The following is a 19,422-nucleotide window of genomic DNA, read 5'->3' on the forward strand; positions in this document are numbered from 1 at the left end:
TAAGGAAACACTCCCATTTACCATTGCAACAAAAAGATTAAAGTACCTAGGAATAAACCTTCCTAAGGAGACAAAAGACCTGTATGCAGAAAGCTAGAAGACACTGATAAAAGAAATTAAAGATGAAACTGATGGAGCAATATACCACGCTCTTGGATTGGAAGAATCAACATTGTGAAAATGACTAGACTACCCAAAGCAATCTACAGATTCAAAGCAATCCCTATCAAATTACCAATGGTATTCTCACAGAATTAGAACAAAAAATATTACAATTTGTATGAAAACATAGAAGATTACGAATAGCCAAAGCAATCTTGAAAAAGAAAAATGGAGCTGGAGGAATCATGCTCCCCAACTTCAGACTATACTACAAAGCTACGGTAATCAAGACACTATGGTACTGGCACAAAAACAGAAACACAGATCAATGGAACAGGATAGAAAGCTCAGAGGTAAACCCACGCACCTATGGTCACTTTATCTATGACAAAGGAGGCAAGAATATCCAATGGAGAAAAGACAACCTGTTCAATAAGTGGTGCTTGGAAAACTGAACAGCTACATTTAAAAGAATGAAATTAGAACACTCCCTAACACCATACACAAAAATAAACTCAAAATGGATTAGAGACCTAAATGTAAGACTGGACACTATAAAACTCTTAGTGGAAAACATAGGAAGAACACTCTTTGACATAAATGACAGCAAGATCTTTTTTGATCCACTTCCCAGAGTAATGGAAATAAAAACAAAAATAAACAAATGGGGGGCTTCCCTGGTGGCGCAGTGGTTGAGAGTCCACCTGCCAATGCAGGGGACACGGGTTCGTGCCCCGGTCCAGGAGGATCCCACATGCCGCAGAGTGGATGGGCCCATGAGCCATGGCCGCTGGGCCTGTATGTCTGGAGCCTGTGCTCCACAGCGGGAGAGGCCACAACAGTGAGAGGCCTGCGCACTGCAAAAAATAATAATAATAAAAAAATAAAAATAATAAAAATAAACAAATGGGACCTAATGAAACTTAAATGCTTTTGCACTGCAAAGGAAACCATAAACAAGACGAAAAGACACCCTAAGAATGGGAGGCAATATTCGCAAATCAATCAACACACAAAGGATTAATCTCCAAAATATATAAACAGCTCATGCAGCTCAATATTTTTTTTTCAAAAGCATATAATATTTAATCTTTATAGATCAACAGGCTACATGTTCTTTTCTGTTTTTCTTTACAAACCTTAAAAATGTTAACACCATTCTAAGCTCATTGGCATTACAAATACAGGCTTTGGGCTGAAGTTGGCCCATGGGCTGTAATTGGTTGATTCTTACTATAAAACATTCTCCATGCAGCTCAGTATTAAACAAAATACAACCAATCAAAAAATGGGCAGAAGACATAAATAGACATTACTCCAAAGAAGACATTCAGATGGCCAAGAGGCACATAAAAAGCTGCTCAACAGCACTAATTATTAGAGAAACGCAAATCAAAACTACAGTGAGGTATCACCTCACACCAGTTAGAATGGGCATCATCAGAAAATCTACAAACAACAAATGCTGGAGAGGGTGTGGAGAACAGGGAACCCTCTTGCACCGTTGGTGGGAATGTAAACTGATACAGCCACTATGGAGAACAGTATGAAGGTTCCTTAAAAAACTAGAAAAAGAACTAGCATATGACCCAGCAATCCCACTACTGGGCATATACCCAGCGAAAACCATAATTCAAAAAGACACATGCACCCCACTGTTCACTGCAGTACTATTTACAATAGCCAGGTCATGGAAGCAACCTAAATGCCCATCGACAGACGAATGGATAAAGAAGATGTGGTACATATATACAACGAATATTATTTAGCCATAGAAAGGAACAAAATTGGGTCCTTTGTAGAGACATGGATGGACCTAGAGTCTGTCATACAGAGTGAAGTAAGTCAGAAAGAGAAAAACAAACATCATATATTCAGGCATATATGCGGAATCTAGAAAAATGCTACAGATGAACTGGTTTTCAAGGTAGAAACAGAGACACAGATGTAGAGAACAAACGTATGGACACCAAGGAGGGGAGAGCAGGGCAGGTGGTGGTGGTGGTGTGATGAATTGGGAGATTGGGATTGACATATATACACTAATATGTATAAAATAGATAATAATAAGAGTCTGCTGTATAAAAAATAAAATTAAATTTAAAAAACCAAAAAATTAGTAATTGTATATAAAGGAAAAGTGAACAGTCATTATAATTAATCAACTTTCTGGCTTAGGTTACTGGGTGAATAATGTTCCTTTAATTGTACGTGGGAACACAGAAGAAAGAAATAACTACTTTCATATGTTTTGAATTTGAGGTGCTTCAAAGATATATATAAAAAGATGTTCAGTAGGCATTGGGTATACGGGTCTTATAAAAAAAAGTGAAATCTGAGCTGGGAATCTCAAATTGGTATAAGCATACAGTACATAAATAAAATAACATACATTCAAATGGTATTATCCAAAGGGAGAGTAAAATGAGAAGAGGACATGTCTGGGGAGCACGAGTATTTTCAATATGGTCAGAGGAAAAATGATCTGCCATACAGACTGGAGGGAATATCTACCAAAGTAGGAATAAAGCCTGTTAGAGTCAAGTTAGCAAAATACATTAAAAAAAAAATAGAAATGGGATATTTCCAGAAGGAGAAAGTGGTCAACAGTTTCATTTTCAACACTACACAGAATAAAATTTTCCATTTTACTCACTTTAATGTGGTGTATACACACACATGCCTGTACATTTCAGTGTCGTATTCAACAATGCATAAGTTACAGCTGCAATAATAAGCCACTCTTAAACTTAGTGGCTATAAATATTCCCCATTTTATTTGCTCATAATTTTGTGAGTCACCATGTAAGATGGGCTCAGTTGTGTGGTTTTTTTGGTCACTAATGTGACCTCAAACTAATGCAGTCATCTGGCAGCTTGACTAGGATAGAAGTGTTCAAAACAACTTCACTCACAAGTCTGATGGTTTGTGCTTGCTGTGGGTTGGGTCTATCTCTCTACTTGGTCATTCATCCTCAAAGAGGCTAGATTATGCTTCTTTACCTGGGGAACTTACAGCAGCAAGAGAGTGAAAGCAGAAGCTTCAAGGCTTCTTGACACTCTGCTTAGCAGTTATATGACATTTCTTCTGACATATTTGTTCAAAACAAGTCACAAGTCCAGTCTATGTTTAAAGGTTGAGAGAATAGACTGTTAATGGAAGGAGGTATAAAGGAGGAGGGTAGTCATTTTTAATCCACCATTATTTTACCTTTGACTCCAAGGATATACATGTCTCCTATACGTAAAATGTATCAAAGATTTAAATATAAGTGCTAAAACCATAAAACCCAAAGAAGAAAACATAAAGGTAAATCTTCATTACCTGGGATTTGGTAATGAATTCTTAGATATGACAACAAAAGCATGAGCAACAAAAGAAAAAAGAAGATAAACTGAACTTCATCAAAATTAAAAACCTTTGTACATCAGGGAACATGATCAAGAAAGTGAGACAACCTACATAACTGGAGAAAATGTTCACAAATCACGTATTTGATTAGGGTCTAGTAATCCAAAATATATAAAGAACTCTCACAACTCAAGAACAAAAATATTTGAGCTATGAAGAAAAGTTTGGTGGTTCTCAATAAGTTAAACATACAACTACCATATGATAAAGTAATTCTACCCCTAGGTATATATCCAAAAGAATTGAAAACAGGTGCTCAAATAAATCCTTGTATATGAAGGTTCATTTCAGCCATATTTACAATAGACAAAAGGTAGAAACAACCCAAATGTCCATTAACAGATGAACAGTTAAACAAATTGTCATATATATATATACAGTAGAATATTATTAAGCCATAAAAAAGGAAGTACTGATACATGGCACAATGCAGATGAACCTGAAAATGTTATGCTAAGCAAGAGAAGCCAGACACAAAAGATCACATATTGTATGATTTCCTTTATACAAAAACTCCAGAAAAGGTAAATGCATAGAAATAGAAAGCAGATTGTGGTTGCCAGGCCAGAGTAGAGAGTTAAATGACGATTAAATCTTTAATGTGTGTGAGGCTTTATTTTGCAGTGGTGAAAATGTCCTGGAACTAGATAGAAGTGGTGACAGCACAGCTTTGCGAATGTACTAAATGCTGCCAAGTTGTTCACTTTAAAACGGTTAATTTTATGTTACATGAATTTCATCTCAAATAAGCCTAAAGAAATTAAAATAAAGTATGAACTACAGTTAGTAATAATGTACAAATATTGGTTCATTAATTACAACAAATGTACCATACCACAAATGTACTGCACTAATATAAGAGATTATGCAATGTAAGTATATATGAAATCTCTGTATCATCATCCCAATTTTTCTAGACGTCTCAATCTGTTCTAAAATAAAGTTTATTTTAAAAAACCAGTACTATTTAGGAGAATATAAAAAATTACCTAACTAAAAGAAATTATGTTAAATAAAGAAAAAAAAAGAATATGGCCACAGCTTTTAAGTTGTGGGGTTAAACCCAATGAGATTAATATGAAACCCTGAAGTTCTTAGGAGAATTGAAACATTTTGGCCTAAAAAACAAGAGAGAGTTCAAAATACAAAAAAGCTTCTGAGCTTCCAGCTTATTATGGCAGTGTTATGGACTGAGCTGTCTGCCCCCAAAATTCATATGTTGAAGCCTTAATCTCCAATGTGTCTATATTAGCAGATAAAGTTAAATGATGTCACAAGGGTGGGGTCCTAATACAATAACACCTGTGTTCTTATAAGAAGGGGAAGAGACACCAGAGCTCTCTCTCAGCATATGGGCACAGAGGAAAGGCCATGTGGGGACACAGTGAGAAGGAGGCTGTTTACAAACCAGGAAGAGATTCCCCAATAGAAACCAACCCTGACAGCACCTTGACCTTGGACTTCCAGACTCTAGAAGAACTGTGAGAAAATAAATTTCTGTTGTTTAAGCCACCAGGTCTATGGTATTTTGTTATGGCAGCGTGAGCAGACTAATACAGGAAAAAGCCTGAGATAGCTATTCAGGTCTATTATGAAAATCAAAGAGCAAAGAGCTCAGATAGTAGATTAAAGAGACAAGGAGAACAAATTCAGAAACTATTCCCAGGAAGCAGAACTGAGTCCTAAACCAAGAAACATTCCTTGGTTCCAGGTGTGGTAGACCTAACATCATGTGCTCTGATAAATTTCAAAATTTTATGCATTAGTGAAAGCTATGTGCCTTTCATTCCTCCCCTTATGTAAATGAGAATGTTTTTTGTGATGATTCTGTACCTGCTTCACCATTATATGCTAAGTATGCAGGAACAGTATTTAACTTCTCATTTTAATTCATATATTTCTGGGTCAAAAAGAAGCTGCACCTAAGAAACACTGCCTGCGTCAGATCTTTTGCAGTATGTGTGACCATGGACGTCTGCATGATACCATTATGGAATAAGACTTTTGGGGAGCTGGTGATTATAGTTTGTATTTGGATGGATGGTTCATCATGTTGCCAATGGACTAGCTAATAGATTGCTACATAAATAGTTCCCAAAGAATCATGTCTCCTGGTATCCACATTTTCTCTAATACTCTACTGGATTAACAGGGGGACTGATTATAAGCTTGGCTTTGGCCAGTGGGACTTGAGCAAACATAACACAAGCAAAGCTTTACTAAGCACTTACCCATTGAGATTTGTCCTCTTAAAATACTCTCCCAACCACCAAGCATGTGAGCGAGGCCATTCTTATCACTATTTCCAGTTGACTTAGCAGATATGTGCAGCCACATGATTGGCCCCAGGCAAGAACCAACAAAATTATCCAGCTGAGCCCAGAACAGACTGCTCAACGGTAACCAAATAAATGCTTGCTCTAGCCACGAAGTTTTAGAGTGTGTGTGTTTGTGTGTGTGTACACGTGCACATGCTTGTAGCAATAGATAACAGGAAAAACAGTGGTTATTTTTCTGAAGATATTTTCATTAGAATAATGAGGACCAAATATAGATTGCAATGAATAAATGAGCAACTGGGAGGTGAGGGATCAGAGATAGTAAATTTAAGCAACTCTTTTCAGATGTTTCATGGAATGAGAAGAGAAAGTGAAAAGGAGATATATTTAAAGGGATGTATGGGATGAAAAAATTTCTTGAAAACAGGAGTAATGTCAATATTTTAAATGTTGACAGGAGTGAGTTAATAAAAAACGAGATTTGGAACATAGGATGGTTGGAACAACGCCTGATGGAACAAGATCCTTGCAAAGGCACAAGACAGAACACAGGTGAAGGGAGAGCCATTGTGGGGGGGGCAGTGGAATCTTCCATGGAAGGACAAAGGGTATTATGTTTGTGGAATTCAAGGACGTGCATAGGTGAGATAACAGGGGTTTGAGGCATTTCTATTATTTTATCTCCTATTTTCTTTGGGAAGTAAGAGATGACTGAGCAGTGAGGTGGAGGATTTGGAAACCTGAACAAAAGAGAGGAATAGAGTAGCCACCAAAGAATACTAGGGAAAGTTCTGATTGACAAATAGAATAATATCAGAGCACTTTGAAAGGTCCCATTGAGGTTGGAAACCATGAATGCATAATATCTCAGATTTGGATTATTGTGTAATGTTCTCCATCACTATTCAGCAGCCTGGGTGTAGGAGTGAAGATGGCTGACCATCAGCGAGAGCTCATTAGATTTGGCACTTTGTCAGACTAAAAGGACGGCAGGATAAAGAAATAAAGGACCAAATATACCAATTGGTGAGTGTTTTAAGAGATGAACTGGTTAGGCGAGGAAGTAGAAGAAAATGGGTATGATAGAATGGGAAATGGTACATGTGTCAGGTTTGAAGTTTCAAATGAAATAGAATTAACAGAATGAGAGAACTCAAAGTATTTGGTCAAGAGGGTCAGATGATCAAACATTAGGTTTCGGAGTTAAAAACGGATACAAAATGGTGTAAGCAAAGCAACGTTTTCCAAGTATAAGCATTTTAACATTTATGTTATTGGGTCCTCATAGCTGACATGCCTTCAGGCATAGAGGTGACTCAGTACAGTGGTGAACAGAGTGGTCATAGGTCTCAGACACACCTAGTCTGGATGCTAGCACTGGGAGAAAGGAGAAATCAACCTTTGCAATCATTTTCCTCATCCATAATTGGGGATAATGGCACTTTCTACCACACAAGGCTTCCATAAAGATTTAATAAAATCATGCATATTAAGTGTTTAATACAGCCTATGACATACAGTAAGCACTTAATAAACATTAGCTTTATTATCATTGTTATTAATGATAGTTATTATTTTTGTACAATATATTCTTTATATTTTAAAGAATGATTTCTAAATACTTTCTCTCTAAGCCATTCTTTTAAATCATAGTAGCATCTTAATGACTTGTATTGATTAAATGAAGAAGAAATTTTCAATTTAGTAGAGATCATTCCAAATGAAATAAAACTATCTCTATTCTAGGCAGTCTGGGAGAATCAGGTGCAAGAAAAATAAAACAAAAACTCTTATTTGTATAGGAAGTTATCCAGGTGATTATTTCCATCATTTTTCCATGTCTTCTCATTCTTTGCAAAAAGAAGTGTAGATAAAACGTTCACAGTAACTGTACTCTGAAAAATTTTCTTTTCAAGATTCAGAATTGCAGTTAAACGTCTATGAGTGGATGGACAAACTTAATAGCAGCTGGCTCATTTACATAATATATTTACACAAAAAGGCTGGTTTTTCAGTTTTCCTGAAGATAAGCTATAAAATAACTTAGCTTATTTTGTGAATTACTTTTATCTAAGGTAATATTTTAGCTGGTGCCTTACCCATAGTGTTTAACAGTTCATTAACTGCTCAGAATCCCAAGCAGGACTGGGTAATGAACATGGGCTTTGATAAAAGAGGGAGTGTGTTCAAATCCCAATTCTGTCATGACCTTGAACAAGATTCTCAACTACTTTAAATTATTATTTCCCCATCTATCAGTTAGACATAACATTAACAATTCAACAACAGTTTTGAGCTATTACAATGGTTTATAATAGCTATTATAGTACAGTTACTATAATTGTTTATTAAAATACCTATGAATCTATTTTCATCATTTTTAACAACATGCATAATTGTTAATTAAAACACATGTGATGTGTACAGCATATCATATTAATTAATATTAATTCTCTTCTATCTATTTAATATACTCTTCAAGGCCCAGGCCACCATTAGACCTGTGACCTGCGAAGCATTCTGTGAAGGGGTATTCTGGTTTGGGGAAACAAAAAAGCAACAGAGATAAATATAATACTAATACAGAATGATATAAATAATATTGTAGAAATAACAATACACATAGCTAATATCATATGCTAGCACTTTATCTAACACAATATTATTATCACGATTCCCATCTAAGTTCACAGAATATATGGCTCTAAGGGCTGTGATCTTAAAGATGGCACTCTAATGCCTCTGGAAGGAAACTACACCCTAGATCAAGCATGATGAGGGCCCATCAGAACTCTCTCAGAGCCAGATCCAGTAACAGCGGTGAAGGAAGGGAAAGAGCACAAATCTCTGACAAACTTATCTTCCTGTCTGGGCAGCACAGTTGTGCATTAATTGCTTAGAAACATAATATTAATAAAATGTATGAGAAGGTTTTTTAATCATTCCTAAGTCATCCTTTGAAAATAAATGAAAGTTTCAGTGATTTCAAGATTGAACTCCCTTCAGAATAATAAAGGCAAACTTCATCAGTTTAAAAAGACAAAGGAAGAATCATTATATTCTCTTTTAACAGACTTGTTGAGTATTTCTTTAGAACAAAATAACTCATTAAAGAGGGCATTCTGTCCTTTTATACACCAATGTACTCAGCTAATCATCTAATCAGTTTAGTGTCCCTAAAAAGGATGTAAATGCTATTTAATTTACTAGTCAAGTTGGCTATGGAAATTACTACTTAGCATGATTGCCTGTGGATAAAGAATAAACACGTAGGAAAAAAAAATCTATTTAATAAGGTCATTTCGCCCTTCTGAAATGACACTATCAAAAACATGTCTAGTTTAGTAAATTATGTAACTGAGCCAAGATTCTATGAAGTAGTCCAAGAATCATTAAAAAAAATAATAATTCCCCGGGTTCTTTAAGTAACAGACACTTACAGGCCCTATAGTGCTTACAAAAATGTTAGCATGTTAATTATCACTTACCTGTTTCAGATGCTTCTGTATTTTAGACTCCACATCTTCAATGTGTGAAATCATTTTGTTGACACATGGTGCTGGGATGTTTACTAAAGCACAGCTTTTACGTCGGCATGGGTGGCTAAAGTAAATGCCTGCATTCACCCCTATAGATAAAGCAGACAGAGGACATCAGTTCACAGTCACATACAGAATAGTAAACCCTGATGTTCAGAATGTACAAAAAGTATTCTGCTTTACTAGTACTAACACTCAAACTTTCTTTAATCAACAGATTGATAAATGTCAGAGAATTATAGAATTAACCTTCAAATAATCTGAAAGCTAAAATAAAATGATCATTTATAACTTAAACTGTAACAAATAAAAATAAATCTAGGAAGCAAGAAAAAAACTTCAAGCAAGTTAAAAAGTCAAAGTGTTCCATAGCATCACGAAAAAATAAAGAAAAAAGGTAGAAACCAGTTAATCCATTTTTCTAAATAGATCCTGAATCACTTAAAACATGACTTTGACATGTATTTTAAATTCTCCCCTTAAAGAGACCCCACATGTTCCAATGTAAATAATATCTAACCACTCAGGCATTGAAGAACTTCTTCCTTAAATCCAGCATGGTTTCTCTTGCTGAAAAAAAGTAAAAGCGGGTCCCTATCATCCTCATAATAACCTCATTTTCTACCTTCCATCTCTAAAAATTGAAGTCTCATGTAAAGAGTGACTGATGTTCTTTCTCACTATGGCATTCAAGTTGTACTCATCATAAAATCCACTCAGTCTGATGTGCCTCAGTGATTCTAACCCTGGCATGTTCCAAATCAACTGAAGGTTGCAGCAGCACAGCAAAGTTGTCCGTGAAGACTCCACCAAAGTGCTTACTTGCAGTCTTTTTGCCTCTAAGGACTCTACTGGTCTGGATTACAGCTGCAATCACTGATCTTAAATGCAAGACACAGAATAGGCTCGGTGCCTCAATAAGAACAGTCTGATGTCCTCATTGCAGTTAACCTTGAGGAACACAGAGTAATGCTGTTGTCTCCAGTCTGTGCCTTTTGTTTCAATGTCAACACACAGAGATGGGAAATATTTTAGATAGCTTCATTTAAACTGCAATCTTTTAAATATCTTTAAATGATATCTCATAATATCCTCCTCCAAAAATGCAATCTCTGTCAAAATGGCATGTGTTTAATTTATAAGTGTTTACTCTATTCCATATATATTCCTATCCCATATATAAAATAATAGCCCATATAGAAATATATATATATATAAACAGTTTTGAGCACTAAAATATGTGCCAAACATGGAACTGTGCTAAGTTTTGTTTTTTGTTTTTTTTTTTTTGCGGTAGGCGGGCCTCTCACCGTGGTGGCCTCTACCGTTGCAGAGCACAGGCTCCGGACGCGCAGGCTCAGCGGCCATGGCTCACGGGCCCAGCCGCTCCGCGGCATGTGGGATCTTCCCGGACCAGGGCACGAACCCGCGTCCCCTGCATCGGCAGGCAGACTCTCAACCACTGCGCCACCAGGGAAACCCTGTGCTAAGTATCTTTGATGCCACATATTATTTAATCCTCACAACAATCTTATGAAATGGGATTATTCTCTTGATTTCACATGTGAGGAAATCAAAGCTTAGAGAGGTTATATAAAGTGCCCTATTCCACAGAGCTGGGATGTGGGAGAGCTGGGACTTGAACTATATTTCTCTGGCTTTACAGTGTAAGCAATACCATGAAGGTTGTTTTTATATTTTTTTAAATGTGGCAAAATAAAGAGAAGCAGTTCTTAAAATATATTTCAGGGCACCTCTCAAAAGTTTCACATATCACTTGTTTTTGAAATTCAAATGTTCCTTCAAGATATCAATGCTGATATTCTAATGTATTTTACCATGGTTTGACCATAGTGAACGCATATACTCAGTATGACTATTTTTTTGTGTTATATTCCATTTTACCTCTTTAGTTCATACACAGATATATATATATAGTTTTTTTCATCTCTGTAACAGTCAAAGGACCAAAAAATAAGCTGGTAAAAAGTACATATTGATCTCTTATCCAAACGGCCTGATAAGGGCATGTTGCCCTTCCCCAAGAAATAAGGTTTTAATATAGTACATTTAGCAACCAGGGAATTGCCCTTATACTCAAAAGCATTGTTTTGCTTCATTAAATGTGGAGAAAACAAGGACAGCAATGACTCATTTAACATTTTTCTACGTGTGCCATTCTCAACCTACTAGGTGAGTATTAATTAATTTCCACCACACTCCATGGTTTAGGATTAACATTTTACATATGGTTAAGTGGGGAAAATGAAATACTGTGAAGTTAAATTTTGCACTGAAAGTCTACAGAAGACATGGCATCACAAGCAGCACAAGAAAGAACAAGAATTCAGGAGTTCTTATTACTGCTTTATTCTAAGACATGCACAGTGTAAGTTAAAACTTTCCTTTCCACTTCTTTTTAATTTTGCCCACATTATAGATACACTTAGGTCACAAAACTAGGTGTCCATGGTCACTCATTTTTCAACTTGACTGATAAGTGTGCTTTTTTAAGCTAAAACTACTCAGTTGTTAACCTCAGATTTCTCACTGAATAAATGAACTAGTTGGCAGGGTGTTATATAAGATCATTTTCACCTAAAATTCCATGATACAATGAAGCCACAGTTTCAGTTAAACATAAATGGACAGAACTCCTCCTCATGAAGCCTGTGCACAAAGGATCAGGGTGAGTATTTCAAGAATTAAGCTCAGGCAGGACACTCACTCGCTCTAAAAATCTGCCCAACTCCAATTTCCTCGCTCAGAATCAATGCATAAGAGCAAGATCCTGCTGGACCTAGGCCAGAGCTGAGGTTTGTTGAGACTGCAACATGAAACTTTCGTTTGAGAAAAAATACCGTCAGCCTGACTGTGCGGGCAAATGGCAGTTTATGTTCATTAACTGTCAACTCTCCTTGCTCAATGAATTTGATCCTTACATAATTAGTTACTCACACAGGCCCAATAATTTAAGATTTTATCACTACCATCCTTCCTTCTCTTCTGATTTTAATATGTAATTCCTTTACATCCATCACCCCAGTTACTGTATCATTCCTTTATCTGACCTCAGCACTCTGAGTAAAAAACTTATCTGAACACAGATTTCTTTTCCACATTTGATTATCCCTTTTAACATCTTGATTTTCTTCCCAAAATGTAGAATAAGCTAGTGCTCTTAAGTTTAGCAATAATTTCTTGTCCTTGCAAAGCCTCTGTGTGATAAACAGAAAGTACCTTTAACTTTTTTTGTGAAAAACAAAGTTCCTTTTAGTTTTGTTATACACTGGGGGTGGGGGAAGGGAGAAGGAGACCTTTCCCTGAGTAAAGAATGAATGGGCCGATTAATTGATAAAAATTATCCAATCTAGAGACTTCCCTTGTGGTGCAGTGGTTGAGGGTCCGCCTGCCAGTGCAGAGGACATAGGTTCGAGCCCTGCTCCAGGAAGATCTCACATACCGCAGAGCAACGAACCCTGTGCACCACAACTACTGAGCCTGTGCTCTAGAGCCCGCGAGCCACAACTACTGAGCCTGTGTGCCACAACTACTGAAGCCTGCATGCCCAGAGCTTGTGTTCTACAACAAGAGAAGCCCCCACTCGCCGCAACTAGAGAAAGCCCAGGTGCAGCAATGAAGACCCAATGCAGCCAAAAATAAACAAATAAAATAAATTTTAAAAAATTATCCAATCTGAAGAAGAGAAAGAAAAATGAACAAAAAAGAACAGATGCTCAAGGAATTGTAGGAAAAATTCCATCAGTCCAACACATGTGAAGTTGAGGTTCTGTAAGAAGAGGAGAATGAATTTTGGAGTGAAAAATAACAGAATAACAGCCAAAAAATTTTCAAAATTTGATGAAAAACATCAATTCACACATCCAAGAAGCTCAACAAATCTCATACAATTAAAATATAAAGAGAACTATGTCTGGGAACATCATAGCCAAACTGCTGAAAACCAATTGAAGAGGAAATCTTTAAAGCAGCCAGATAACAAAAGGACACATTACATATAGGGGACATGGATATGAGTAACTGCTACATTTGCCATCAGAAACAATATAGGCCAGGACATAATAGAAAAATATTTTTAAAATACAGGCAAGAAAGAAGGAAGGAAGGGAGGGGAGAGAGAAACATTTAAAAAATAAATTTGACTTCATCAAAGTCAAAACATTCATCATGCCTCAAAAAGGTATTACAATATGAAACAACAAGCAAGAGAGTGGGAGAAAACATGTATATATCCAACAAATGATTTATATCTGGAATGTGCAGAGAAAATTTACAACTTCCTATATAGGAAGACAACCCAATAAAGAATGGGCATAAGACTTGGAATCTTCCAAAAGACAATACACAAATGACTGATAAGCATGTAAAAAGATGCTCAGCTTCATTAATCATCAGAAAAATGCAAATTTAATTAACAGTGCAGTACAACTTCTCAATCACTAGAATACCTAAAATTTGAAAGACTGGCAAAGCCAATATTAGTGAGGATATAGAACAACTATAACTCATGTATTGCTGGTGGAACTGTAAATGACTTTTGGAAAATAGTTTGGAAATTTCTTATAAAAGTTAAGCATACACTTATCATATGACTCAGCATTCCACTTCTATGTATTTACCCAAGATAAATAAAAATCCATCTATAAAAAGACTTGTGTGTAAATATTCATAACAGCTTTATTTATAATAGCCCCAAATTAGAAAATCCCAAATTTCCATCAATGGTTGAATAGATAAACTATACAGCACTCATGCAAGGGAATAATACTGAGTAATAAAATGAACAACTACTAATATATGCAACATTGAAACTACTAATATATTCAACAACATGGATGAATCTCACAGACCTCTTTCTGAGTCTTTGAAAGAAACTGGACACAAAAGAGCACAAATGGAATGATTCCACTTATTTAAAATTTTAAAATGTTAAAACTAAAATCATATCAGTGGATATGAGGGGTGGAGTGAAGAGACAGTGACCACAAAGAACATGAATGAACTTTCTGAAAAGAGTATCTATATCCTGTTTAAGACGGTGGTTAAATGGATGTATACATTTGTCAAGTCATTGAACTGTATACTTAAAATGAGTAGATTTTATTACACTTAAATTTTACCTCAACAAATTTGTTTGATTACAAAGACCACCAGCCATTCCCTAGTGACAGAATTCAATAACCTTGTACCACTCTCCTTCTCTTTTAACTCATTATACAGAATATAGCAGAAAATACTTCTTTGAAATGTTCTTCTTTAATAGCTTTCTTTTACTTCCTCATTGCCTATTTCTCCTCATATTCCTTAATCATGACTACTTGGTAAGAAATAATCTTTCCCCTTTATAGTCTCTCCCTTGGTCATCTCCTCTGAGTGCTTGACTCCTAAGTAAACATTTTTAGACTTAACTTTACACTGAACTCCTTGCCAAATGTATTCCAAAACCTGTCCTTCCTAGAGCCCAAGCCTAGCACTGAATGTAGGGAAGGGAAGGATGGACTTGCTAGATCCTATGCAGTATGGGAGGAAGAGAATTAAAATTAGAATGTACTCTTTGAGAAATTGATATACCACTAACAAGGAAATAAATTCATGACATCAGTAAACTAAAATGCCAAAGTCAGAAAGGCTACGGAGGAAAATGAGCACATTTGTATGACCAGATATAGAGCTGGAAAAGATTAGGGAGATGTACAGAGGGAGGTGGCAGGGTGGCAGGGATCTGATACATTCCAAGCAGTGAGCATGGTGTCTGGCACAGAGTCGATAATCAGGAACTATTTGGCAAATAAAAGACTGATGAGAGAGTAAAGACATACCAAGATGAAAATTTCGGTTTCAGGCCCATCTCCAATATACTTGGTATTAAACATTTGGACTTTGTCAAGGACAGCAAGCCAGAGGTAGTCTTAAAAGGACCAAACCCATTCGCAAAGCCAGTATTTCTAAAACTAAACTCATCTTCATTCCTTTCCTTTCTTACTTCTCTGTTCCCATTATCAAAGTTTGCAACAGTTAAACCATTGTTGAATCCTCCTTTTCAAGTTCCTGTAACAATATACCCAGTCGGTTTACCAAATCTTAACAATTCCTTTGTAATCTCTTTAATTCCTATCTTTCATATCCGTTTATCATTCATAGATCAAACCCTTATTACCTTAAGCACAAACCATAATAAGATAATCGTTTTTATAACAATTAATAAACAGAAACCGCAATTAGAGTCAAGAGACCAGCAGGGGGAGCTCTCACACCCTGCGATGATAATAGAGCCCAACAAGGAGGAGGACTCCTCTTCCTTCTTGGCAAGGACTCAGCCAATGAAAAGCCATGGGCTCTTTGTTTACTATAGCCCTCCCAACTACCTTTTCCCTTATATAAAAGAGTTCTCCTTCTCTTGCCTTGGGGGAACTTGCACATGGCTCACTGTGGTTTCACACCCCAAATCTGCTGACCCCAAATAAACCTATCTTTTCTGGAGAATTATCCAGCAGCTTATTTGTTTAGGTGAATAGTTTCCATATTTCCTTCTGTAACCAAATAATTCTGCATAGTGCACTCAGACTCATACTTTCAAGCAAAGAATTTGGTAACATAATATCTCCAATCGAATCTATATAGGACCAGAGACTGAGCAATAATGAAGTTCACACTTTTGAGCCCGAAATTCAAAATGCTGCTTGACTGCCCCTCAATCATCTCTAGCTTTATTTTAACCAATTATCTTTAAATTTCTGAATCTTTCCTATGCTATAGTCAAAGTAATCTATTTTTTCTGTATTTTGTGTTATTTCATCACATTATTTGACTCATTCTGTGGTTCTTGCTTAATTTCCCTCCTCACGTTTCTTTTCATATACAAATACATCCTTCAAGATTCAGTTCAAATCCATCCTTATCCATTAACAATCCTCTTAATTCTTAGAGGCCATACAAACTGGTGTTTCTCGAAACACTAAAGATACTTGTCCACAGTATTCATTTGTCATTCACTACTGTGATACTGTGATTTAGAATAAGCAATATATATTTGGTCTTCATGTGTTTATAGCACAGAGTTCCTAAAACCCTTGTAATTTCCTAACTGATGAGAGCAATGAAAGTGTCCTTTGTTATGTTAATGAGGTGACTTCTGGACCCCACCTAAGGATGGGGACTCAGGAGAACCAATCTTGTGATTACAGAGTTGGAACTTTCAGTCCCGCCCCGACCTCTAGGGAGGGGAGAGGGGCTGCAGGGTGCATCAATAGCCAATGGCCAATGATTTAATCAATCTTGCCCATGTAACGTAGACTCCATAAAAACTCAAAAGGACAGGGACTGGAGAGCTTCTGGGCTGGTGAACACATGAAGATTTGGGGAGACCAGCACACTTCGAGAGGACATGTAAGCTCTGTGCCCTTCCTCCATATCTCGCCTTACGCATCTCTTCCATCTGCTGTTGCTGAGTTATATCCTTTTATAATAAACCAGTGATCTACTAAATAAAATGTTTCTCTGAGTTCTGTGAGCCACTCTAGCAGATTAGTCAAAACCAAGGCAGGGAGGGGTGTAACTGGAACCACCAATCTATAGTGGTTGGTCAGAAGCACAGGTGACAAACTGGGCTTTTGACTGGCATCTGAAGTGGGGCAAGGGGTAGACTTGTAGGACTAAGCCCTTAACCTATGGGATCTGACACTATCTCTGGGTAGCTGATGTTAGAATTGAGCTGAATTGTAGGACATCCAGCTGGTGTCCAAGAATGGCTTAGTGGTGGGGAAACCCCATGGTCACAAACTGGAATTGGCTGCAGAACCTTTTAAATACTTTGTGTCATCTTTGTTGTTACTCTATACAACCATCCATTTCTATTGTTTTGTACTAATTGGTGTATAATTATATTTTATTTGGCTTGCAAGATTATACATTCCATATAAGAATCATTTCTTAAATATCTCTGCACCCTAATAGCACATGTATATTCCAGTGTCTTGAATTAATTGGTTAATAAATCAATAATTTGATATTTTAAAAAATTTGTCTAAAACTAACTATGGCCCATAACTAACATTGGGCAATAAACTCTAAGCCAGAACATTAAAATTCTATTCAAGATTTCTATTGAACAAAAATAGATAAATAATCAGAAGGGTAACTTATACCAATTTTATCCTGTCAAACTAACAACCTGCAGAGCAGAGATTTACCAAAATTTAGATTAAATATTTTAATAAATATGGAGTTCTCCACCAGAATGATCTGAGAAGAAACAAATATGAAACTCTGTACATAAAATGTATACATTTCATCATCTCTTTCTACTTCTTACAACATAAGATACCAGAAACACTTTCTGAGCTAATGTTTCATGGATTTTCAATAAACAATTTTTAATTCTGGATTTCACACACCAAAAACATTAGTCCTTATTCTTTTTCTTCTAAGAAGCATATCCTCAATGAACTAGAAAGCTTCTAGCACTTGCCAGTCCTGGCATGAAGGATAAAGAAAATGTTTATTTCAAAAAATTCATACATTTCTGAAATTGTAAACAATTCTTATGAACCAAATTTTAATTAACAATATACTATTAATAAAATTTATTAAAATATTATATTCTTATATATCATTACTATGTTAACTATTAATGATATTTACAGTGTATTTCTTAATAAAAATTTAACACTGACATTACAAACTAATGAGTGAATATAAATATAGCTTATATAGGTTACTATACAATTTAGATTCAGTCCTTACCTTCAGTATTTGTCATTTTATTTTCAAGAATAATCTCAACAGCTTCCTTAGGGGCACCAAATAAAACCAAAGCTTGTGATGTGGCATTGTCTTTTTAAAAGAAAACAAAAATTTTAGTGAACAGTTAATATTCATTTTTAAAATAAGCAAAATAATGTACAAAACTATGTTGTGAAAGTGCTGTCCTTGAAAAAGCAACTAAAATATTGATATTAAACAAAACCCACAGTAGAATATCTTTAGATGTTTTCCGTGTTTTTCATTTGGCTTAACTCTCACAAGAAGGTATTCAAAATAGCATGCAGCTATTAAAAGCAGAGAGATCATCCAGAGTGACATCACCAAAATGGTGGGGTAGGAGACCCTAGACTCCATCCAACAAACTTCAACAATTAGACAGCTATCCACAAACAAAAGTAGCTCTGGGAGAGCTCAAGAGTCCACTAAAAAAACTTCAGCAACACAGTGGAACAACAACAACAGAGAATAACCACACAAAAAGGAAAGGAAGACAGTTTCATTTTGTCTGCATTATCCCACCCCCTAGGTCCACACTGCTCAGTGCCAAGAGGGAACTCTCTGGTCTGAAATAGTTCCTCTCACTAGGAAAGGGTGAGCAACCAGCTTCCCCACCCTTTTGGGGCACTGCACAAAGGACCATCTTTGGTTTCATCCCACCCAGAGATCAGCAAAGCTGAGAAGTATAAAGATGGCTTGGCACAAGGAAGAATGGCAGAGGCTACCAGTACCAGTCATGCAGCAGCAGTGATCATGCTTTACAGTGGCCTGCTCTGCAGAGGACCTCAGCTTCTTTGCTGGCAAAGTTGTCCTTCAGAAATGAAGGAGAAAGAGTTTCCCAAACAAGAGCTGAGGGAGTTCATCAACATTTGACTTTCTTTACAAGAAATGCTGAAAGGAGTTCTTCAAGTTAAAAGAACACAAATTAGCAACACACAAACATGAAAATATAAAACACATCAGTAAAAGTAAGTATATATTCAAATGTAGAATACTCCAGTACTACAGTGGCATATTAATCACTTAACCCTAGAATAAAAGTTAAAGGGCAAAAGTACTAAAATAGCTATAACTGCAATAATTTATTAATAGATACCAAATATAAAAGATGTAAATTGTGACATCAAAAACACAAAATGTGGAGGGTGGGGTATAAAAGGGCAGAGATTTTGTATGTGATTGAAATTTAGTTGCTATCAGCTCCAAACAGACTGTTACATCTATAAAATGTTTCATTTAAGCCTTAAGGTAACCACACAGCAAAAACCTATAGTATTACAGATACACAAAAGAAAAAAAGAAGGGAGTC

General features: G+C 36.1%; 1 protein-coding gene across 1 annotated transcript in view; it reads right to left on the minus strand.

The window, feature by feature from the left end:
• CCDC178 (coiled-coil domain containing 178) overlaps window positions 1-18,756 on the minus strand; it is a 350,545-nt gene extending 331,789 nt beyond the window's left edge. Inside the window, exons 1-3 of the mRNA XM_024757945.1 lie at window positions 18,729-18,756; window positions 18,096-18,185; window positions 9,282-9,421 (exon numbers count right to left, since the gene is read on the minus strand). Of these exons, the coding sequence (XP_024613713.1) occupies window positions 9,282-9,421; window positions 18,096-18,185; window positions 18,729-18,756 (258 nt within the window). The remainder of the gene's footprint in view (window positions 1-9,281; window positions 9,422-18,095; window positions 18,186-18,728) is intronic.
• Between the last annotated feature and the right edge of the window lie 666 nt (window positions 18,757-19,422).

This window comes from Neophocaena asiaeorientalis, unplaced genomic scaffold (genome assembly GCF_003031525.2).
Source record: "Neophocaena asiaeorientalis asiaeorientalis breed wild unplaced genomic scaffold, Neophocaena_asiaeorientalis_V1.1 scaffold126, whole genome shotgun sequence".
Classification (NCBI taxonomy): Eukaryota; Metazoa; Chordata; class Mammalia; order Artiodactyla; family Phocoenidae; genus Neophocaena; species Neophocaena asiaeorientalis.